This window comes from Orbicella franksi, chromosome 1, assembly GCF_964199315.1.
Source record: "Orbicella franksi chromosome 1, jaOrbFran1.1, whole genome shotgun sequence".
Classification (NCBI taxonomy): Eukaryota; Metazoa; Cnidaria; class Anthozoa; order Scleractinia; family Merulinidae; genus Orbicella; species Orbicella franksi.
The window spans coordinates 20,043,047-20,067,850 of record NC_138145.1 but is presented as its reverse complement, the minus strand read 5'-3'; the positions used below and the strand labels follow the sequence as shown (position 1 = coordinate 20,067,850).

General features: G+C 38.7%; 2 protein-coding genes across 2 annotated transcripts; both read right to left on the bottom strand.

Annotated features, from left to right (window-relative positions):
- Positions 1-250: 250 nt before the first annotated feature.
- LOC145495811 (dnaJ homolog subfamily A member 1-like) lies at positions 251-12,672 on the bottom strand. The gene is made up of 10 exons (XM_081475395.1): positions 12,259-12,672; positions 11,988-12,094; positions 10,376-10,591; positions 7,326-7,421; positions 5,580-5,712; positions 4,890-5,110; positions 3,305-3,410; positions 3,123-3,205; positions 2,198-2,359; positions 251-1,565 (listed from the first exon to the last, which is right to left on the bottom strand). The coding sequence occupies exons 1-10, from the start codon at positions 12,281-12,283 to the stop codon at positions 1,497-1,499; spliced, it is 1,218 nt and encodes a 405-aa protein (XP_081331521.1). The 5' UTR covers positions 12,284-12,672; the 3' UTR covers positions 251-1,496.
- Positions 12,673-15,860: 3,188 nt separating this feature from the next.
- LOC145495908 (high mobility group protein 20A-like) lies at positions 15,861-24,476 on the bottom strand. Its single transcript, XM_081475512.1, has 9 exons — positions 22,884-24,476; positions 21,411-21,520; positions 20,471-20,586; positions 19,559-19,765; positions 19,035-19,152; positions 18,624-18,670; positions 18,349-18,544; positions 17,322-17,676; positions 15,861-16,824 (listed from the first exon to the last, which is right to left on the bottom strand). Exons 1-9 carry the CDS (start codon positions 23,189-23,191, stop codon positions 16,791-16,793), a joined length of 1,491 nt encoding a protein of 496 aa, XP_081331638.1. The 5' UTR covers positions 23,192-24,476; the 3' UTR covers positions 15,861-16,790.
- Positions 24,477-24,804: the final 328 nt, after the last annotated feature.

Sequence of the window (24,804 nt, the reverse complement as noted above, 5' to 3'; positions counted from 1 at the left end):
CACTGGAATCCGCGTGAAAAGACGGTGTGACATCCTCGGGTTGTTCGTGGCGCAATGCACTCTGGTAAAAAGTGGCGCAGTGCACTCTGGTTAAATGCAATGCATTCTGGTAAAAAGTGATGAATTCGAGAATTGGTATCCCCTTTCATCTATTCTTCTTAAATCCTGATTATGTTGCTGCTCGCTCGCTACGCTCGCTCCGCAGCAATAATTTCTTGATGTTACAAGCAACTCAAACAGGACCACAAAGTTTAGCCATTCTTTCAAAAGTTGTTTTATTTTTCCTAAACTTTATAAATTATTACACAAGTACCGTGACATTGAACAAAAGTTCCAAGTAAATCTGGTTGTCTCTAAATTGACTTGCAAAAAGACCTAAATAAATAAAATCTAAGAGCAAAACAAGAGCGTACTGTGTTCTTTAAACTACTTTAAATTCAAACCCAACGTTGTCTGGTTCTGTTTGCTAGTTGAAGAAGTTTAGCAGTTTGTATCTTCAGGATCTATGTGGTCCTTGAGGTCAAGTGGTGTAGATAATTTAGAGACAAAAATTAAAACTGAGAAAAAATAGTTTCTACATGTAGCTCTAGCTAAGATTAAAAACAATCAATGCATGTTACAAAAAAACAAATAAATAAAATAATATTTCAAAGTTGTAAATTAGTAGCACTTGATTTTCTAATATTTGTATTTTTGGAATTCAAGTTATGTGCCAGGATGTACATTAGTCTAATGAAGGTAGCATCACATGTTAACTACTTTTATTCAGTTCACATTACGTTATTTGAGAGTGAGAGTTCTTTCAAAACTGCACGGTATCAATTTGAACCTAACCACAAAACTGTTTGCAAAGAGGATTCTCCAAAACCAAACAAAAAACCAGAGACTTTTAAGGGTCTATGGAAAGCACACTAGTACAAATAGAAAACAAACAGCAACCATAAAGCACCGTTGGAATCAAACTACTGGAGTCTGTACCTTCTACAGACTCTGGTCATGGCCAGACCTTTCTGGGTTGATTGGTCTGCAAGTCAGACATGGCCAGCTTTAAAATTCATTAACAAGCATTTCATGCAGATGAAAGAGCTACTAAAGACCTAAACGACAAGAATTCTTCACAAACAACTTTTCATCAAAACCATTGTCAACAACATCACACCATGCAACCCACAGCATTGCCAGTATGGCAAATCAGATAATTGTGGTAGGAAAGACACTACTTGTACAGAAGACTTCAGTGAGAAATTAAAGAGGGTTTACTCTTGGCTTTTTTTTAACTTATTACATACAGCCGCCAAACCATTACATTTGAGGATATACCATACCTACAACTTAATGCCAGACCAAAAGGTGACACAGTTTGAAGCCCAGCCAATTTTGGATCAAAAAAAAAAAAAAAAACTTAAGTGATCAATAGAGATATACTAAAGAGGTGTAATAGAGCATTATAACAGTCTTTTCATATGACATTCTGTGTAAATACAGGAGACTGAACACTATTGAGACTGACACTGTACTCCTGATCGCGGATGACCAAAGTCCTCATCATCATCATAAGCATTGCGCTAAAATGACAAACAAAAACACAAACAAACAAACACAAAACAGTTAAATCCTAACAATCATGTAACCCCCTCCTGCACCCCCAAAAAATATTTTTCAGAAGCTTGTTTTGGGTTTCATATGTACTAATATTGACTAGGAAGCACATACATAGCTGTAGCATAACCAGTTGAGACAGAATATATTTTGTGGACAAAAAGTTGATGAACCTTTGGCTTAAAGTAGAAGAACGTTCCCAGATTTAATGCTTCCCACTTAAGGTTAGACTATATTCACTACTAGGTGTTTGGTGCAGGGTAAACAGTAAATTGTTAAGGAAGAGTTATAAGGCATCTGATTGCAGGTTATGTGTAAACCAGATACACATGTTTGCGTGATGAATCAACCACTCTCTAAATATGGGAGGCAGGCAATGCAAATGTTTCTGCCCTTTAAGTGAGCTATGAAAATTTTAACAACATTTGATAATTACTTGTCTCAAAGAGCTTTGTTCCAGAAAGCGAACTAAATGTAAATGTACTAGCATTATAACTAAACCAGCTTCTGTTTTAATCTACAACACTGCCTGTTTCTACACTGTACATGCACCTACAATCTTAAATGCAGAAAGATCCAAATGCGATTCAGTTCTTACCATGTGTTGCCTGCGACTCCTTTCTTGTTCATCGCGGTCAATTTTTACAAGGTCCACTTCTTCACCTTCTTCAGGAAGGATGACTTCTTCTCTGGGAGGCAGCAGCTGCTCCAGTTGAGGAATATTAGATGGTGAAATGAAGCTATCTGGAGGAAAGTTGATCTGGTACACATAAAAACCATTAAATGTTATTAGTTGATCAAAACCAAAAGACTCATGCTCTGATTGACAGCTGGTCACATAATCAAATTGTACTAATTACCAGATTTTTGTTTCCATACAATCCTTTCAAAATACTGTACAGCTACATGTAAGCTTTGACCCTTACAGAACACAGCGTACAGTGTATGCCATTGCATTGAAGCCAGAGCATTACGAATCTGCCACTTAGGTTAACTATAACTTTTGTTTCAAGCTATTCAAAGGGTCAATGAGCACAAACCCCTTGATAAACCCCTACCTAGTCAGTGGATTATATTGTATGCTGTTGGTTTGGTTAATCCGTAACACAGGTACATGTAGGTAGATTATTTTTTAGAGAAGGGCCTGGCACCAGCAGAGGAGCACAACCATTGGAAGCCATGACTCTCAATCTAAAATCATCTCACCATCAAAAAGACGCAGCAAAAAGATTGACTGCCATAAATGATATGCATGAAATGGGACTTTTAATTTGTAATGGAACTTTTGACTTGATCTGGGCATATTGTTTTGCCAAAAGAACCGAATTCTCACTGTCTTGTAATTGCCTTCTTACAGAAACAAGATACAATAACTGTGTACATGTAGCTTTAGCAATAAAAAACGTGAACATTCCTAAACATTCCTTGCAATCTACATGACTTTTATATATCAGTTACTGTTATACTGTTTTCATAATGCCTTCTAGGTAAAATTTATGATATACATATGTTCTCATGCTTACCGAGAATGTTATGATGAGTTGTCCTTTCTCGTAAGGATTTTTGTATCTAGGCATTCCTTCTTCTCTCACACATTTCATTTCACCTGCAGATAATAATAATACCTGTATATTAGCATGATTAAGGGACATTCCTGTAACTTGGTGATAAATAATTTTCTCAAGGCATAATAGAAGAAACTTACCAGGTCTAATGATTTCTCCAGGGTGAGATGTAATGACCAGTTGCCTTTTGTCTAACATTTCAATCGTTTTTTGGAAACCACAAAGCGCTTCTGTCAGTTCAATTTCCTGCAAAGGGGAAAAAGTGATCATTGTAATGTGTTGTTCCAGAAAATATCCATACCCCTCCCACAGAAGGTTTTTTAGCTTGAACTCCCTCCCCCACCCCTCTGGAAATTCCATTTTAGTGCCATACTTTCCTTTAAAAAATTGGGCTTTTGAAATCCCCCTCCCCTTTGGAATTTCCGTTAACCTTGCTTGAGGTGGGTATGGATATTTTCTGGAACTACACATCAATGATGACCTGTCAGGTGCAACATAATTTGACACCAGTAATTCTATCTGTAAACTGTGATAACTCTTCTTAAATACATCAAATGACTGTCCTGTCTAATTTCCAGTTGATACATGAACTGACTGGACTGACACCCATGGACTGACACTAAGCCATTGTGGCAGCCATACGCACCAATTAAACATGTACTACACTTCCACATTTGAACCCTTTTCCTAAGTGTACATTTTTTCTGGCCCAAAGGATGCCCACTTATGGGAGGTCTGACTGAAACACATGTACTTACATGTACATCTGTATGTAAAAGTTTCAGTCAGGGCAACTGAAATTCCACAATGCAAAACCACAATCATCGATGAAAAGGGAAGAAGGTAAAGTGAAGAGAAAATCTTTATCATTGAATAAATTAGTTTCTTGATTATGCACCAGGTGTCAAAGGTGGAGTACAGTAGTAAATCTGCCCCCCCCCCCCCCACCCACCCACTAAGCATTGCCTGTATTCAAGATATACCCTCACTTAACCCTTTACCTCCTAAGGCAAATGGCAGTTTTTCCCAAATCGGCAAATAAAGACACTCTACCTGTGTACAATATGCCATTTGAAAGCCACTAATCAGCTTATTTAAGAATTGACATCAGCAGCTATGAAGGAGGTAGACATTTTTGAGAGAAATTGCTTTAAAATGGGAAAATGAACGACTTCAAAAATGTATCAATCTTCTACTATATTAGGTATACCCCTATACTATAGCTTATTTAGCAGCTCTTAGTGCATAGCTTGATATGAAACAAGTCTTGCATTCCATTTGCATCCTGAAGAAGGAACTAAAAACTTCTGAGGGTGGTCAACCATGTCTTGAATGGGAGGGGATCAAAATTTTATGACTTCAATGAGCAGATCTTTTCAAGACAATTTTCATGGCAAAAATTCATAGAAATCTATCAAATATTCACAAAGTTATGACCTTGTGTGCCAATTTGCACTCTTAGGGGGTAAAGGGTTAAAAATAAGCAAAACAATTAAAAAGGCTGTCATACATTATAATGATTATACATTATAGATGTAATGATTACAGTGTATATATAATACATTATAATGAATAAAATCTCTTTCTTAACAAACTGATGGCATTTACCAGACTGAGTGAAAATAATGCGGGTGCACCAAGCCACATTTGAAATCAATGTAGGGGACGATCAATCAAGAAAATACAGTACAATAAATGTAACATCAGAACTAATTATTTACGTACCATAGTTGTGTGCAAATCTAAATCACTTCGCCTGTAGACTGGGTGTTGCTTTTCATCAAGGATGATAATGATATCACCTGGCTCAATACCAGGTTCTTGGTCTCCTTCACTAGTAAATGTGATCTTCTGGCCATCTTTCATACCTTTATCAATGTAAACTTCCAGGATTTTACGTTCTTTGACTGTTTTCCTTCCCTGGCAGGTCTTACAGCGATCCTTTTCTAAAACAAACAAACAAAAAATATGTTGATGAAAGCAGTACAGTACATGTACCTCCAAGAAGGTTAGATCCTCAAGTTTCCAAGGCATTTTTCTACTCACTGAGAATCTGAGGGGCTCGTGAGACTGGGGAGGTGAGAATGGACCCCTGTTTGCTCATAAAAAGGGGTCACCCAGAGGGTCGGGTGTTTTATTCTGAAGAAAGGGGGATCTAGAGCCCTTGTGGTCATATAATATGTTTGAGGATAAGGTGGGTACCTAGACCTTGGGCACCCTTTAAAGATCCACCATTGTTCGATACTCAGAAGTTACAGTGTATGTAATTACTATGTAGTCCTCAACATGTTTCTCTTACAACATGAAGATTTCAGGAACACAACTCTGAGGCACATGATCTTCACTCTTAATTGAGTTGCACTCGTATTGTCTCCAAGTTGCCTTCACACAAGAAGTCATGGTGGCTGGAAATACCTGATATTCTTTCTCCATTGCCACCACAATCTCTGCATTGCGTTTGAATTTGTTGCACCATCCCTGGAGCAATTTGATTGATCCTGATATACATCCCACTGCCATGACATGTATTGCAAGTTACCACTGAGTCCTGCAAACAGCAAACAGTCAACTTCAGATACCATCCAAGAATGAATTGTATTCCGAGCTACATGTATCATGAAGGGAAGCAGCCAAAATTGTCTGTATTCATGCATTTTGAGCCATTTCATTGTTGCATGCACCATGCATTCACATGAAAAATACACACAACTTGGCTGTATCATCTTGGATTAAAAAACAGAACTTACACTGTACGAAACTGAATGTTTTGCCAAGTGTGGGTGATGTTTAGTACACCATCATGATACTTTTGGGTAAAAATTCAGCTTGGTTTCTTCTTAGAGTTGTTTATTTCAGTTACCTGTTGACCATAAAAGCTCAATTCTATTTCATTTTTATAATTTGCTGGAGAGCCATGTCAGTATGCACAGTACACAATGTAAGATGCAATGGTAAACAGGGTCCAAAATTAACTTTTTTAGGCAGGCACCAACTGGCGACTGAAATTTTTCTTTCAGTTGCCATATGGAAAAATGTAGTTGGCAAAAAGCATCAGCAAAGTTTTTTCCTTTGCAGTGAAACACAAACCAAAATTTTTGGTTGCCACGGGCTTGCCGGCAAAACATTTGCAATCGATGTAATCAGGAATCAAACCAGTGCTGAAATCATTTTTTGACCACTTTGACAGATCTACATTTTCACCTTTTGATGCCCAAAGAATATCTAAATCCTCAACTAATTTCATCGGGGATGTTCAGTCTCCACTTTGAAATAAATTATGGAAAGAGTTCAGAACATCTTTGGACACCACATTGTAATATTACGAAGGACACAAACGGAGTGAAAACGAAATACACTTTACTCGAACCCGACACGATTACAACTAAACTTCAAGCTATAACAGAATACTAAATAAACTAAAGCACTGCGGGAACAGGTCCCTAGAGGCACGTGCTAATGCATATTATAACACACATCACGTGAATAAATAAAGAACACATGTGGCCTCTAGCGCCCGCAATACATGTATGTATGTTCTGGGAAACCGCTGAAAAAACATGGTGGCGAGCTTCGCACTGATGGTAGCTGTGAAACATTGTAGTAGATTTATAATAACAGGAAAGTCAGTTTTATACTTCAAAATTAGCGGAAAGGTAAAAAGTAAGTGACTAATTGGTTGTCAGCTTTGAATTTTATTTTGATTGATTTGGTTGAAAATCAAAGTTATTGTTTGTATAATTATCGTGGCGTGAACTAGTTAATCGCCCGCTGGCGACCAGTTGTGAAATTCTGGTCACCAGTGCAAAATTTTTAGTTGCATTGATGACCAGGAAAGCGCAATTTTGGACCCTGGTAAAGTGCCTAAATCATATGATTATAATAATTTGTTTCAGCTCCATCAACTAACAGTTAATGTGACAAGCTTTGCAGATTTCATTGTTCAGCAAAACAAAATATTTTTTTTGTTTCTTGTGCAACAAAAGATCTCCAAAAGATGCCACAGGAAAACTGAGGTTTTTCAACATTATTTCTTTTAACATTATTTCCATTAAACTGAAAACCACATGCAAAAATTCAGGCACTTTTGTGGAAAAAAATTCACACAAAAGCATCACTTAGAATCATCATAACCAACTTACAGCTGTAATACAGCGTACACACCTTCTTCCCTCCTCGTCCTTCGCATTTAGAACAAACAACATTTTTTTGCAAGGCCAGCTGCCTTGTTGTACCATTGTACATGTCCTCCAGAGAAACCTAACAAATGAAATAAAGCATTATACATGATGAATAAATCTCACTGACTTATTCACATCTGTATATACTGAAGCAAATAACAGAGGTGTTGCAAGTTTATTGTTAAAGTCAAAGTTGCCCTCACTGAGCTAAGTACTGTAAATTGTATCAGGTTCTGTAATGGTACCAGTTGTGACATGGTCAAAATGTCCTGACAAACAGCACTTTTGCCACAAACAGTCAGTTGTTTGTGATACTCGCTGGATGTTTTCAATAACTCAAAATTACTGGGTCCATCTGGTTCCCCTCTTTATTCCTGTTATATAATCCACTCGAACATGTCCTTACAGTAATAACAAAACAATTTACAGGATTATTTTCAACTACCCCAGGGCTGGAAATAACAGTCAGTCATCGGACATTGTCCGACCAAATTTTGAATATGTCACATTTTGATCAGACATGATGTCCGAGCATTTAACCAACACCTATTGTCCATCCATAAAATTTGGTTATATAAATTGTTAAAAAGGCTTGAAGTTGCGACCGGTACGGTCGCCAATGCGGCTAAAATTTCATCTTTGGCGACCAAAAATTCTGGTTTAGTCGACAACCGAAAATATGTCTGCGTTCACAGGCTACCATAAATGGCGACTACGTTTCTCTGTGTTGATAATAACGGTTATTTTCTCAGTCATTATGTCCTTCCAGAAATACATAGTGAAAGATCTTTGCTTCTGTATCATTCAACATAAGAAAAGAAAGCAATGTATCCTTTTGCTTTGCTGTAAAGGATTCCCTCACATCGGAAAACTTGCAAATGGCTGATCGTGTTTGAAATCGCCCTATAATGCATTGCAAACCTTTGAGCATTGAGTTAGTCATGTATGCATACCGATTGTGTCTTTTGTAATGCATACACAAAATTAGCGGCCAAAAAAGTCTTGGAAATTTTTTCTTTACAGATGTTATGCATTGAGTTCTTTTCTGAATAAAATTCCACTTGATTTTTATCACTTACTCACCAAATGGCTACTCAAGCATTATTTTAAATTTTGGGCCCTTGACTTTGCACTGACTGTCTGAGCCATATCCAGGAGCCCATTATGGGCTTCTGCCATATCATAAAGCAGAAGTGTTCATCTTTCCTGTACTTACCAAATATAGTACTTTTCAGAAATCGCCCTATTATCCATTACGTGCATTGCGATATGCTGTTAGCCCTTCATGTATGTACCCTAGAATCAACTTTGGTCAGGAGCCCATCATTAGGAGCCTGCAACTCCCATACTAAGCCTATGTCACAGGATTTTTACAGACCGGTCTATTTTCAGGCTTCTTTTCCCTCAAAAAAGGTCAGTTCCCATCTATATGGGCACGCATCAGTAAGGGGAGAAATGGAGGCCTCAGGTGGACATGGCAACCTAATCTTCCAGTAAAATTATAAAGTCCGTGCTTGTGATTGGTCACTGAGGTTCCGGCTGGGGGCTGAATTCTCGGTAAATTCAGACTAAAAATAGATCAGTCTGTGAAAACACCGGGACAGGAATAATTGAGGTAGTTGCACACTCCTGGTGATGGGCTTCTGCATAGAAAACTAGGTTTGCTTGAAGAACATATAATCAGGAGATAACCAGGAGAGATTGGTGCAGTCATCTAGTAGATAAAGTCATCTAGTTAATCATAAGTGATAAATAAATCAAATTTAAATACAGTTTTGAACGATTTGTATTGAAAATCTTTACAGTATGCTAATAAATTTTCTTATGCTAATTAATTGTGCTAATCAATTATGTAAATTAATGTCCGGTCAAACTGATATGATGTCCGACCAAAATGAAGATTTGAAAGGACACATGTCCTGTTAAAGAAGCAAAATTATTTCCAGCACTGCTACAGTACCCTTAGATGAATTTAATTACATGGTTTGTAAGCTCATTTCAAGTCTCAGATCTATTGGTTAGTACCCTTTCCAGTCAATGACCAGTACATACATGTAGCTATTTACTCTTCTAAATGAAGAGAGGCCCTGAGAGAATTAAGCCTTTCCCCATGAAAAACACAGCTCTAGTCTAATCTGTAGTGCCCACTGTAATCCAGGGTCCTAAGCATTAACCCCTAAACTATACCGACCACTCTGCAGAACTATAATGAATGGCTACATCATGCAGCTGTTTCCCAAAATAAACCTTGCTACTTAAGAATTCTCCCACAGAATGAAATGTCAGTGATTTGTTTTCTAAACTTTATCAACACTTAGAGAGTACATTTTAATAACAAGCAACACATGCACATTTTACAGACTCTGAAACCAAGCCCTAGGATTTCAAATTTCATCAGTAACACTTTTTTGGTTCTGTGTCTAGAGATCACGGAAAACAATCGGTGAGGGATACTTTTTGCATCAAAATTTTACACTTTATTTGGACACAAATAAAAGAAAATGAAAATAGCGTTGAGAATACAGAAGAAAATGAAATGAATACAAAGTATCTTAGCTAGTTAGTTTATAAATAATGCAAAATCCTCCGCATTGGTCTTGTTTAATTATTGTTAATTTTACAGAGAGAACTTTTGTACTCTTCTACTTCTGCTTTACGATGGATGCTGACCACGTAAACTCATTGCTGGAAAGAAAACCAATAATATTGTAGCTGGTTCAGCCTTTATCAGCCGTTTGTCCACCATCTTAAATCCGCTTCAGACTGCGTTGCACATACTGTGTGATGCACTTTGGGACAGATACAAGAATGCAGATGAATGAAGTGAAAAAACAAGGAGTGCTTTTCAAAGGAACTGCACACTCTATCAAACAAATTTTGACCTTCAAGGCTGACGATGTCCGTAGCAAATGGTTTTTCGGTTCTGTTATTTCTCAATAATGGTAACGACAGGGTACCGGAAACGATTGTTACTGTAAAATCCTAGGGCTCATAAAACTCATATAAATATGTAAATTAGAAGAGAACATGTACCTTGAGCTGGTGAATCATGTCCTTCCCTTTTCTTTCACCGTGACTACTTCTGTGTCGACCATGACCTGTTCCAAAGAACATGTCAAAAATATCCATAGGTGAATGAAATCCACCCATGTCCCCGCCACTGTTCAGCGCTTCCTCTCCTCCTTCATCGTAAATTTTCCTTTTCTTCTCATCTGACAGGACTTCATAAGCATGAGAAATCTGCTTGAACTGTAAATCAAAGACTTATATTTACTTACAGCTGTGATGGTATAATTCTAATAACACGAACTTATCATGATGACAAAATATTCCAGGAGCATGCATTGGACATGAGATGGTACATAACCAACAAGGCATGTAGCACCAAGTTGGCTAAAATCATCTCATATCCAACAAGTACGAGTGGAATAATTGTTTTATTAAAAGGGACCCCAAAACTCACGCAAACGCTTTCCATATTAATTTTTGTAGAGCATGGTATAATGGCTCATATCCCCTGATGGTTAAGCCAGTGAAAACTATTGAACTGCATTATGTAATGATCCAGTTTTAAATAATAGTATATATTTTGACAAAATTCAATCAGAGAGGACAGCAGAAATTGGGCATCTATACCTCTATTCATCACATAAATGCACTCTTACTTATAAGTTTAAATTAGTTCTTTCTGAACTCCCATGAAATTTAACTGAAAATTTTGTTATTGATATGGTCAGTATTAGCTGTTTATCAAATCCTACTGTAAGTTATGATTTATCAAACTTGTAAACAGTAAACAAAGTGTGGATAACACTATCTGGTGGAGTAATCGCTATCCAGTTTGTAAGTGTTTAACAAATATCTTAACTGGGGAGTGATTTATATCCAGAGAATAGTGAGAATACATGTATCCATCCTTGAACTACCACAGACAAGGAGCAATTTGTTATGCTAGTTATTTTTTATCCAAATCCACCCTGTATGATTTTTGTCCACTTTCTCAACAAGTGTTAATTCATCCAATCCAGTGAGTGTCACATGTACAACAATTGCAGTGCCAGTGTCAACAAAAAATGTTACAGAAAAGCTAAGGTAAGCGATCACTGCACTACAGTTTATTACTACCCATTTCTGTAATAAGTTTAATAACGGTTCAATGTCCATAAAACACATGTAAAACACACACACATGCCGTTCGAAATTAAGACTAAATTACAAATTCGATTACATAAGAATGTCTTGGGTAATTTTCTTGTAACTTATGTTGATAGCATTACGATTAACGTAAAGATTATGGCTTTCCTTCTCAAGAAGATTAAGAAACGGATTTAACGCCGATTTCAGTGTATTTGTAGACCTCAATAACCAAGGTCTTCACAGTCTGTAGCCCAGATTAGAGTCTTATTTATTGAACTATATTGAACGTCGTGTGGCTGTCTGGTTTTTAAAAACAAAGTCCTCGTTTTATTTTAATTGACCCAATCTCATTCTCGATAAATTCGAAGTAAGCAATACAGAGTAAGCTACACAGCCAGCCTTTTTGTGCCATCATATAACTTAAGCTTAAAAATCTTGAAGATGATAATGAAAGACACTGCACTCAGGGAACGCCGAAAACGCAACTTGACTAGGTTTACATGTGTACCTTGTCACCGGCATCAGGATTTTTGTCTGGGTGATATTTCAGCGCGAGCTTACGATAAGACTTCTTTATTTCACTTGGAGTAGCACTTGGAGGAACACCGAGAAGATCTGTAGAAAGAACGCGGAATGACATTTATAAAACGATCATGCGGCTCGATCGTTGTTAGGAAAGTGAAATACACCCGGCGAACAAACAATCAGCTCGTACAACGAAAAACCTTGATTGAAATAAAGCGCAAGCAGGCCAAAGAAAAGTAAATTCAAAGCCTTACCGTAAAATGTCGTCTCCTTGACCATAACTAAAGGGTAAAGTCGCCTTTTTTTCAAGGAAATTGAACTCTTAACTCTGAAAATGTGCTACAATTCCGCTGACGCATGTGTGCCGTGAAGCTTTCCGCATTTATGTCGTAATATCGGTCCAGTACTTGCCGTTTGGGGTCATGCATTTTAAAAGCAGGGGACTGGAGCAAAGTGCGTCGAATCACACCTTTATAGTCACACTAGCAAACACTTTCAAAATTAATCCAAAATTTAACTGAAAAATGGCTTTTGATTTTGATTTTGCTCATAAGTGATAAAACTTTGTTTTGAGGATCAGACTTAATAATTATTTAGAAACTTCTCGACCCTTGTGCAAACGCGATCTTTGATGATTGTATAAATTTCTTGGGAAAGTTCTCGAGTTGACTGACTCAGCATGACTCAGCTATATCAATATCTAAAAAGACTAAATAAGTAATTTGCTGAAAAATTAACAAGACGCTGAATGGTCTAGATTATCGAATTTGGAGTATGAAAACAGCAGGCTGTTTTCAGTTACAAGCGCAGAGGAAGAGGTAGATCAGTGACAAGAGGATTGATCGACGAGGAGCTGGGAAAGAGAGAACACGAAAGAGAGATCAAGAAATCTACGCTGTTGCTTGGCAAAGGTTTCCCATCAAGCCAAGGGAAAGCAGTTAATTCATCGGATGAATTGGAAGGATGGGACAAGCACTCTAAGAGGTGGTTTAATTTTAAAAAATCTTCAAAGGTGCCTCAGTGTCTTAGTTCTACTGGTGGAGGTAGAAACCTCCAGTCTTTTAGAGATTTAGGGGAAAAGCTGTTATATAAATATAAACATTGAGTATCTCTCGAGATACTAGGATTTATGAGGGAAGAATGAGATCTCAGTTAGCATCGGGAGCACAACACTGCCCTACTTAATAAGTTGAGTGAGTTATAAAATACAGTTGAACCTTAAGTTAACTAATTACGGCCACCTCCCCACAACGACCACGGTTTTCTATTTCTTCCCAGTTGAGGGATTTGCTTTTGCTTTAACCACACCAACACTTAAAAAGTCTCTCAACTTCTCTCCTTATTTGAACCAAATAAATAATTGATCACTGAGGATGGCTGCCAAGTCTTATTAACCCATTAAGGTTATTTCGGGCAGCCATGTACTCCTTTTATTTTAACTTATTTTTGTTCATTTAATTTTTAGCGGAGTATAAATAAAGTTGTTGTTGTTGTTGTTGTTAACTAACCTCCTCTCCTCAATGGCCATTAAAGTCAGTAAACTCAATCTGTCCTAGCTCCAGCCAGTGACGTTACCGTCGGTTTTGAACATAGTGTGGTAAGTGAGTTACTGTTCCTTTCTCTCGCATATAGTTACTTCTGACAAATCGAACCGGTTGTATTTTCGGACACTTTTTCCGTCCAAAATTTTAAACCGTCTGAAAGTTTTTGCAAGTGATGTATTTTACGTTATCGATGACTGGATCAGCGTGGATAATTTTCATTAGCTTAGCCGTCATGGTATATGAGACACTGATACCACTGATGCTCTACAAATATAGTCAAGCATGCACGTAATTTTTGCGTTTTCATTATTTTATTCAGTTTTCTATGTTTTAGGGGCATTTTTGATAAAACAGATATTCCACTCACGCTCGTTGGGTATGTATATAGCCAAGTCGGCCCTACGCGCCTCTTTGGCTATCTACCATCTCATATCCAACGCGCACTCGTGGAATAATTATTAAGTATACCACGAGAAAGCGCGCATAACTAGGATCTATTCTTTGGTATATACTTGTTCATCATGATTTAAAACATTATTTATTTTTCTTCTTGAATCTCAGCCTTGAGTGCAGCCCTGGCAAATTATTAAAATTCTGCTAGCCTCGTAGGCCCTTTCACAAATATCCGTTTTTTTGGGAGGATATTTACAAGTCCCCGAGATATTTAGAAAACATTAACTCAGATATTTAGAAATTTTAGGGATGTTTAGGAATATTCATAGCTTGTTTTGGCTGAACCCCGGCCTGTGTTTTCCTCGCTATTTTACTGAAGCAATACTCAGTTCTATACCAGAAACAATCCAGATCATCGATTTCCCCATTAAAAAATGTATTCCATATCAATAAAAGTGCCAAAGTAGCAATTTTACAAAATGGCGGATGCTGGAAGCGCTTGAATTGAATCTTCCTCCCCAACTCTACTAATCTTACCACTGTTTACAAGAAATTTTTAAAGTACTTGCCTAAGTACGTAATCCAAAATCGGTTTAATTTAAAATAAAAGATATAGTTATTTAGACGGTTTCTCGAGATATTTAGAAATTGTTTTGTGATATTTAGAAATTATTTTGAGAAATTCCGAAAGATATCAAGCCGATTTTACGTGATATTTGTGTTACGTGTTATCATTCCGATTACAAATAGCTTTCTGCCCAATCAGAAATCGCGAAGAATTCCGAGCTGTATTATGCTGAGTAAACTCTTAAAAAGTTGACCTTTTGTCATCTGGCTCTTAGAATCTATCAAATTATGCACTAGACATGGATTATGTGTCAAAGACGGATGATCCGTCTTAGTGTCAAAAGGAGACGGTATTCGGATAGTTCGACTGACTTTAACATATTATCCTTCACTTGTTCCCCGTCGTCTCTTGACTAAATGAGAGGAAGTCGTGAGCGACTGATGAGGTCCCTCTACACCAGGTCGGAGAAATTGGAAAACGCAGCTTTATTGCTACGGTTAGCTTAGGCCTTTCGTTCACACTAAATTGTCACGAAAACGGGGCTTTTCGAAAACGCTCTTCAAACCGGAGGAATTTGAAAACGCCGGCTTTTCGTTTTTGTGTTGACGGGAAAGTACTTTGAAAACGGAGGTTTTTGAAAACGTTCACTTTAAGATAGTCTTGCGATTTCCCTGCCCGAGTTTTTTTTTTCAAACACAGATCCAAAATGACCGGTGATTACTGCGTTTTTAAATTCCTCCGGCGTAGTGTGGAAGGAAAACATTTGATGTGTTGTCAGAGGGAAATCTCAGTTTTCAAATTCTTCAGGCGTAGTGTGAGAGGCTTTCGAACATGACGGAAAAATTTTACTTAATAGTGACTCATGTTATGTGAATAATCAAAAGTGAGTTCATTACCATTGAAACGTTTCCAAAATAATATTTTTAACTCTTCCGAGGCTATATTTTAAAACGTAAATGCATATTGTTGTCAACTGACTAATGACCAATAATTCACTAACGTACAAGCATGAACTGCTTGTGGACATTGTGAGAACTGTTTTGTCAGTTCTGTTGACATCTATTCCCGCCGTTGCGTTTTTGTTAAGTTTGGCCTTATAACTCGATTTTCAACTGAGTGTCGAAAGTAATCAATTACTTTGGTTTCGGTTTTGGTTTTACTACGGTTTGGGATTGGCTGAGAAGTCTAATCGGTATGTAATTGGTTTGGTTTTGGTTTTACCACACTCAATTGAAAACCGCTCTAAAGTAACATTATCAAGAAGTAAATTGTGTGATACCCCAAAACGCTACGTTAAAGTCATTTTAAATAGGACATTTTCGCCAAATCCCGGAATTTAAGTGTCCCGAAAAACGCGCACCTGGAAATTGCGAAACGAACGTACCCAGAAAATTTTGTGTAATAAGGTCAGCGGTTCGAGGGGATTCCTACCATCAAGACAACCTCGTTCCCACTGGGAACGAGGCTGCCACCAAGCCCGAACCACCAACTCCATGTCACTGAATAATTCAATCCCAGAGAATACTGCACTTTAAAAAAGGAACGTGAGCGGATCCCTCGCCCAGACCCCCTTTCAAGAAGGGCCCACGTTCAATCCGCCATCTTTTCAACCTTTTATGAAACAAAATAAAACTTTGAATTTTCACCTTTGAACGAGGATCTGTATTGTGAGGGGAAATTAGATGATCATATCACCTCGAGAAATTAAAATCAGCAAGTTTTACTTTCTTGTCTTTTTTATTTAAAACATTTGCAGAATATCACCTGCACAATACGATAAATAACTTGAACTTAATTTCACATGAACTGTTCATTACAAAACGCCCATTATGGGCAACCTTTTAGGTTCGAAAACACTCGAGACAATAAACAGCCAAGTGGATGGACATCTCAAACGTTAACGAAATTTGATTTCGTATAAGCTGTTTGAATGGACATATATATTTGTAATTTTTTGACGTAGTTTTTCTCTCTTTCCAAAGTAATATGTTTTATTCCAGCCTCTGTGGTGATTCCGGCTCAAAGATTTCCCTCCTCGAACTCCGTCATAACCGACCTTGGAGTCTCGGCGGAGGAGAAAGCTACAAAGCCACTCGGATGAGCACCGAGTGTGCAAGGGAGCAGTCTCTTCTTGCATGTACAAGCGATCAAAGCAAATAAACTTTCGAGTATGAAAGTACTGAGAGATCATCATTGTTCTTGGGTAAATTCTGACCTGAACATCTGCACCATCAAAGGCAAAGGCAAAAGGGCCTTCCTGAAGTCCACAAAATGCTCAGTCTTACTCCGCTAAATTTAAGCCTTTATCCGCATCACTGAAAAAAACAAAACAAAAACAGTCACCTTCAAATTCATACAGTGGAATCGAGATTTCTCGAACCCTCATTTTTTCGAACCTCCCGATAACTCGTACCAAAAGTCGTTCCCTCTCCTCCGTTGAACAATGTAATTTTACCTCCGATTTCTCGTACTCTCCGATTTTTCGTTTCCCTTGGAGGTTCGAAAAATCGGGATTCCACCGTAGTCTTCAAATGGCCTGTGCGCTTCGAATCGAACTACCGCAAATGTAACAAATGCTTGTCATGCTATAAATGTACTAAAACAGGTAGGACTATTCTTGAAGTACTAAAGTAAAGTCTACTTCACCCTTTAAAAGCATAGAAAACTGAAGATCATTTCAAACTACGAGAAAAAAAAAAATCAGTTTCTGTACTTGAATTATCTCAACGAAGCAGAGATCCTTTACGAATTACACGTAGGAAGATTGAGACGTAACTTCTGTATGAAGACAGTTATCATTTCCAGAACTTACTTCGGAAAACCAAGGCGTGACACAATCTCTCGTACATTCGTGATAAGTCCCTCGTTCTCCTGGGGTGAGTCCAATATAACTGAATACAATCTGGTCATGTAAGAATCAATGGTATCTAATGTCGGCACCTCGTTAGTGCCTGGAAGTACCAAGTTCGCAAACGCTTGAACGAGAGCTGCCCGAAGATTGCTCAGGTCATTAAGTAGCACCATGTTCGAGTTCCGTTGTTGGTTTGTCTCCATTTCGATTTTTCCTATTGCTTGTTTCAAGTTCTCGACGTGTTTGGAAGTAACTGAGTTCTGTTCCTCGAATTCTGTGGCCGCCTTGCGAAGCTGTCTTAGTTCATTTTCACGCACTGCAAAAAAGAACAAACAAGTTTAAAACTCCAAGCTGAGGATGACCTTTTAACTTACGATAGAGGGCCACTGGTTCGTCAGTTTTTTACTGTTTTGTGTTACCCTCTGTAAATAAAGTTGTTACTTACTTACTTCCTTACTTTCCTACGTATAGTGTGTGTGCATACACGGTGTTATGTAATGTCGTCGTTCTGAAATACTCACACTAATTGTAAGATTTCGATCTGCAGAGATGTTTTGCCATTCAAATAAGAAGTATCTACATGACTATCACCCCTTTCCCTCTGACTTCTCCTTTTCGTTTCCCTTTCTCCCTCTTTCCCTCTCCTTTCTTCAAACTGTCATGTACATGTACGTGCCCACATCGTTGTGGGCGTGGAGACAGCCTGTGATTAGTGCACTGGACTCCAGACCGGGCGTTCTAGGTTGTAACACAACAAAAGGACGCTCTCAGTGTCTCCCTCCACTTGCAGGGTACCCACAGCGCAAACTGCTACTTTGACCTGATAAAGTCTGGAGGGGTGGGCGGGTTTGGTGGGTAGACTGCCATGGATCTTTTCCATCGTGGGGAACCAGTCTTTTTCCTAACCTAAAGCCAGGATATGATCAGGGGGTGAGCGCCAACCCGCAACTGTATGAAATGGCATTTTGTATCTTATCCCTTTACGTACTTTCATTGTGTTTTAGAAATTCTTCCGTGAAGACAGGTGCGTTAAATCCTGGTAACTCTTCTTCTTCTTCGCTCTCGTTTAACCTTCCAGAAACTGTCTGCTTGTGCTTCCGGCCAAAGATGTGCTCTCTCTTGTTGTGGAGATTATTGAAGTACTGATTGCAAGGTTTGCAGTAGAGATCATCTTCTGCACAGAGCTGCAACAGAGCACAAGGAACATTTGTAATGATAAACGATTATAAAATAAACCATGAAATTAGTAAATTTTGATTCTACCTCAATGCCATTAGACATGCCATCTAATCCGTCAGAATTCTCCAAATCTGAAAGGGAAAGAGTATTGTTTGTAGTCCCACTGAGTGTCACTGAATATGGAAGAACTGTCTTTTGAAATAACCCTTCCTAATCCTATTGTCTATTACGTTTTCATTTTCGTATCAAATGGAGAATAATAATGCGATAAATCTATTGGGAAACGTTGTCACACATCCAACAACTAGCAGAAAAGTTAGACAAACAGTGATATCAAAATTATCGAGTTATAAGGCTACAAGCATTCTAGTTCAGTTCATACCTTCACTCACTCCCTCTACCGAAAAAAATTTGTCGGGTGGGGCCGATGAGGGGCTCCCAGAGGGGAGGGTGGGCACGTTATGTGTATTAAGTAAAGAGGATATAAGAACTAACTTTTTCTCTTCCTTTCGGCTTGCTTCTTCAAGAAGTTTCTATAGGCATCTGTTTTCTGATATGCTTCCAATTCCATCATGTATCTTTCTTTGTCTTTCTCTGCATCATCTAAGTACCTCTAAAAGACGGAAAATTGCTCAGCTGCAATTTAAACACTAATATCTGATTGACTGACATTGCAATCAAAAGAAACCGTGTTGGGCAGTCACAATACCCTAATGTTAGTGCATTCAACTAATTCGACTCCAGATTAAAGGGCTGTATTGGACCAAGTTTTTAGCATTGTATTACTTGGCAAGAAACCTAGCTATTCTGAGTCACATTGCCTCTGTTTACCTACAGCTGTATAGGTCAGAGTATAAACAGTTTAACAGTCATTGTTAATAAATTATATATCATATTCTAATGTGCTCCAGTGTTATAGTATTCTCTATCATTATAGGCCTGTAATACATGCAAAGAGCTAGATATTAAAAGGCTGATACCCCCACAAAATGTGGATTTTGCAGGGAAATCATTCATACTTGTTTTTCCTCGGCTGACAGTTTAGTCCACTGAGCACCAAGTAGCTTGGTCACTTCAGGAAAGTTTAGCTCAGGGCGCTCTGCTCTGACTTTCTCCCGTTGCTCGTTCAGGAACCTCACATACCCAGTCAGTGGGGCCTTCGGTGCATTGCTGTCTCGAAATGTCTTGCGCCTTTTCTTACCCTTTGGCCATCCACCTTTCTTTTTCTAATGCAGAATTAAAAGGGAAAGATGTTAGAAACTTTCTGTATACTGCTCTTTCAAGATATCAAAATAATAGAGCAATGATGTCCAAGTGGTTACTTAAGGCTACAGGTAGGTCCATGATATTCACAAACAGGAGCCTGTAGCAGCAGCGGTGATACCACAGCTTTATGCCATAGGATGCACGTGGCCGTGCAGCAACAAAGGAAGATTTAAAACCTTAAGAGTTTTCCAGATTGATTGACAAAGCAGGATGGAGGAGAGGGCTCAGGGGGATCTCTTCCTAAGTTCTTCTTTGAATTGGTCACCTGCCAACATACTCTCCTAGAGAGAGGTGGGACCCTACACTTAAAATGAATCTGACTAAAACAACCTCTCTGTTCACATATCACTGGCAAATTGGCAGTCCTGGCCTAGCACCCCAACTTTTACATATATCCAATCCACTGATTTTGAGGAGAATTTACAGTACATATATATCATGGTTTTGATAAAGACTGGACGCCAGGCAAATTGACTGGCTGTGAGGATGATTTTTCTGCCTGGTTTGACCATCTAGAGGAAAGTTTTTCTTATAGAGAAGCTCCATTCAAAATGTTTTGCCTGCCTGTGAAAACCAGTGGCCTCCCTGCTGAAAACATTAATGAAACCCCTGGTATATGGAAGTCTCACAATGAGCATGAAAATGGATATTTCACTTGATCTTACCACTGACTTGTCCACGTCACCATGAGAGTTAGACACAGCTCTTGGTGTTTGAGTTTCCTGACAAACAGTTTCTTCTACTGAACCCCCTTCACTCTCACCTCCACTCAGGATTTCAACTGAAAGCAAATTATTCAGGCAATGAGCTGGAACAGGTTTCCCTCAAGGTCTAGATCAGATTCTTGAGTCATTAATGCATGTAGACACACTACACAAAATGTAAGTTACATGTAGACACAACTGTACAGCCTTGCTACAAAATATGGGAAATTACATAGATATTCATGACAAGTGAGACATGACACGCAATCTATGAAGTAACCAATCTTATCTCAAGTCAATTTTACATAATATTGTGAAATACATGTCAAAACGATTTTCCACATTTCTATCGAGTTTTAGTATGAACCTACATTGCACTAGTGTTCTATCATGAATACTGTTCTCTGATTGACTTATGCTATCAATTCCATTGTAGGTAGTGAGTAGCTAGCTTAGCAGTGCGTGCTGGGGCCCACTTCTTTACTTTGTCAAAGTGTCTTTGAAGAGGATTTATATTAAAGTTTTGAGCGACTTAAACCGCATTTATACTAAAACAATTAGATTATTCACTCTTGATTTCTATTTGTGACCTGATAGAAATTTTGAGCTCATAATCTAACTGTTAAATAGAAGAATGACTGGAAGTTTTGGAGGATTAAAAATACTGTAGAACACAAGCTAAGACAATCATTCCACAGCATTTCTTAGTTTACACAATCTGCCTTCAAAAAAGTAATAATTATAGACATAAATATAGAGATATTGAACACTAAAAAGAGCCAGGCTCCATGTAGTTGGGACTGATACCAAAACAAGACCTTTCTATGACCAGTGCTCAGGGACATGAAATTTCTCCTATTTAAAGATAGAGTCAGACTGCTTAATAACCTAATATTAGTACCTTGACTCAAGTCAGATACAAAATCTGCTTCAGATGTTGGTAAAGCTTGACTTCCTTGAGGTGTGTGATAACTGGTAACTCCATTATGACTAGCTGCTGTAAAATGAAGACTACAGAAAAGAAAGCAAATGATCAATGAAAAATTAAAAATACATTTTCATCGAAACATGTCATAATTTTATTTTCAATCCTACACTATATTACATGTTTTATCAAGAGCACTGAGAAAAAGTAATGCAAAGAACCCTTCTGGAAAGCAATAATATGCCCCTGCCCTAGTTAATGCTCCCAGTGCTGGGTTGATACACCTTTCCACCCTCCCCTTCTCCAAGCAAGAAAGCATGCAGCAGCCTTGTTGCAGTGGCATCCTGTTCAGGGAATGGCAAAGCAACCCAAGACTGGCTGGCATGAATGATTTATTTTCCCTCCCTGTCTATGAACATGGCTTTAAAGATCCCAAGAAACCATGCCACTTGTGCCCAGGCACCACATCAAGCAAGTTGCAAACACCAGTTCATTCCAATTTTTTTCTTAGTTATTACTGCTTGGCACGGCTTATTTTCATTAGGTGGGAATATGGTTCTCCACTCGGGGCTTGTCACCTTGTCATAGTGGTGGAGCTTGCATGTCTCAATGACCCTAAGAGCTATGCCGGTACCTAGTCCCTGATGGGTTCTACCATGCCAGAGTGGTTGAGGGATAGAGGCCTGACAAAGGACAACCTACCCTCTGGTCATCCAAGTTGGGGTTTGGGCCTTTAAAGTCTAATCACCTGATGACAGACCATGTAAAAATTATATGATTACAGAAACCTTAAAAATTCAAGATAATTTAATGAGTCTTAGGGGCACAGTGGTGCACAGTATGATGCTCCAGGGCTTTAAGCCAGGTAGAAATGCTAGAACTGAGGATGTCACAGGCTGGCCAAACACAATGTGGAAAGGGCGAGGTTCAGAGCAGGGTGGCAGTCCTGAAGTGAGGTGCATGCCGCAGCGCAAGGAAATAGTGGCTGGAGAGCAACTGTGGGGGTCTTATGCACCACTCTGGTACAATGATTCAAGTGAAGGTGAAGGAAAAGTAGTCAGAGGAGGAAATAACATTTTCATCACCAGGTGATGTGTGCTTAGTAGACAGCAACTGACCATATGCAAAACACTGCGACACCAGAAGTCAATGCAGCCTTTGCTTGCTCTTAAAAAGATATTTTTTCTCTCCTTTTAATCAAACATTGTCTCCTATTTGATGTCGAATAAACCGCTGTTTATCTCATTTTTTAATGAGAAAATTAAATCAAAAAGTTGAGAAACTACTGAAACACACACTCAAAGTAAGCGTAATATCTTATAACAAAATTAGTTCAAAATATCAGCAATCATGGCAAGAATATATCCTCTGGGCATTATTTTGTACAAATGAGCTCGGTTTTATCTTAAAGACCGCTGGAATATTCCTACACATGTATGTTGTACTAACCTGCCGTCCTCTCCTACGGTTGCCACAGCTAACTCACTGGAATCACCCACGTGTTTCACGTCTACAGAATCGAAACTTGACAGAGTAAAGCCAGGTAAAGACGTAACAGTGGTCGTGCCATCTAGTGTTGGAGTTAAAACGGCCAGGCCAGTTGACCCGGGCACAGAAGTAACGGAAAAAGTAGCTAGAGAGGTGCTGGAGATGGCCTGTGAGTCGAGGACTTGTGCTAATGCGGTTGCCGTCGCGCAAGATGTTCCATTGACCAGCGATGTGTCAGCGTGTAAAGTCGGATTTTCTCCAAGATCCATGACAAAAGTCTGCGGGTTCTTGATTTCTCACAGGAAGTGATCCTTCGTTCGAATGTTGTTGACGGAAGTGACTGTCTGGACGGTGTTTTAGAGGGGGGTTCGAGGGTTCTTCTTTTGGTTATTCCCACCAAAATGGCGGCCAACCCTCAATAAAGCCAACCACCCTCGAAGGACACGGGAACAATTGCCAATGTCCCGGATATTTATTCCCTGTTTCTTATATGTTGTCAATACCTCTATAGCAATTGACCGCTGACCGATATTGGACATCGGTTCTTCCCGACCAACCCGACCCTCGACCGACCCGGGAACTTTGAAATTGCTAAGGACTTTTTCTTGGCCCTTTTGGAGCTAAAAGGTAAGCTAACCTCCGCTGCTATAGTAGGACATGCTGTATTGTGTTTTAAGGAGCTCTGGCATTTCATTTGAACGAGGTAGCTAGCTTTAAAATTCAAGACTAGAGTGCAAAATCCATACGTATACCCTATAATATACCCACTTGTCGTGGAGGTTCCTTTCCACATTGCTGTTGATTTTGTGAGTGTACATCAGTGTGCATGCGACATTTAGACTACTAGTTTCCAGTGCGTAAAGATGGCAGTTTTTGTGAGTTTTAGCTAGAAAGCTAGAGTCTCGTATGCCCTGTTTTGCACGTTGGTCGGAGGTCGGGGGAGGGATGATTAAGGAAGTATTGTTGGGGCCTCCAACCTGTGGGGCCTTTATAGAGAAAAGTGAGCATACACTACAGCTATTTTGAGAAACGTTGTCCTGCAGGCCCGGGTTGTTCGAAAGGTGGATAACGCTATCCACCGGATAAATCACTATCTAATAGATAGCAAGGTTTGTTTTGCTAAAATTAATCCACTGGATAGCGATTTATCCGGTTGATAGCGTTATCCAGCCTTAGAACAACCGGTGCTAGAAGTGTAAAGGTCTATAAGCGTACCTGACACTTTCGAAACTTCCGAAAGTATTATGGGTGGGGTGGTTACTGTTCAGGTGTTTCAGTGCAAAAGAAGGAGAAACCACAGATGAAGGTATTCACTATCTTTTCCTTCTGTTAGGCTGAAACACCATTATCTTCAAGGAACTGTTGGTTAACTGACACTACCAATAATGCCTTTCAGCATTGCCACGTCTGCTTCTATGCTATTGTGGGACAATCTTTCCCGAAACAGCTATGTGCCACTATATACTACTCAACATGACTCAAAAAGGTGTAAAGTAGGCTCACAACATGTGCACGTGGCTGAAGCAATCACACTCCTTTGATAACTTTCTAAAAGCTTGACACATAAATAAATAAAGTCATCTCTGTCAAACAGAGATGACTTCATTTATTTATGTGTCAAGCTTTTAGCATGCTTAATTCAAGGCTTACAAGTCAAGTGCACAGATCGAACTGGTCAATTTTGAGGAGGGAGGAGCAGTGTTTCAGCCAGAAAATTTTACTTGAGGGCCAAATTGGCCCCTGAAGATCTTTTTTAAGGGCCAATATTTTAGGAAAGGGGCCAATAAATTGAAAGCTACAGAAGAAAAAATGCATCAGGGTACCAAGAAAAATAAAGCAGCTTATTAGGATCTACGATAAAATTTAATAGTAAGTGCTTTTT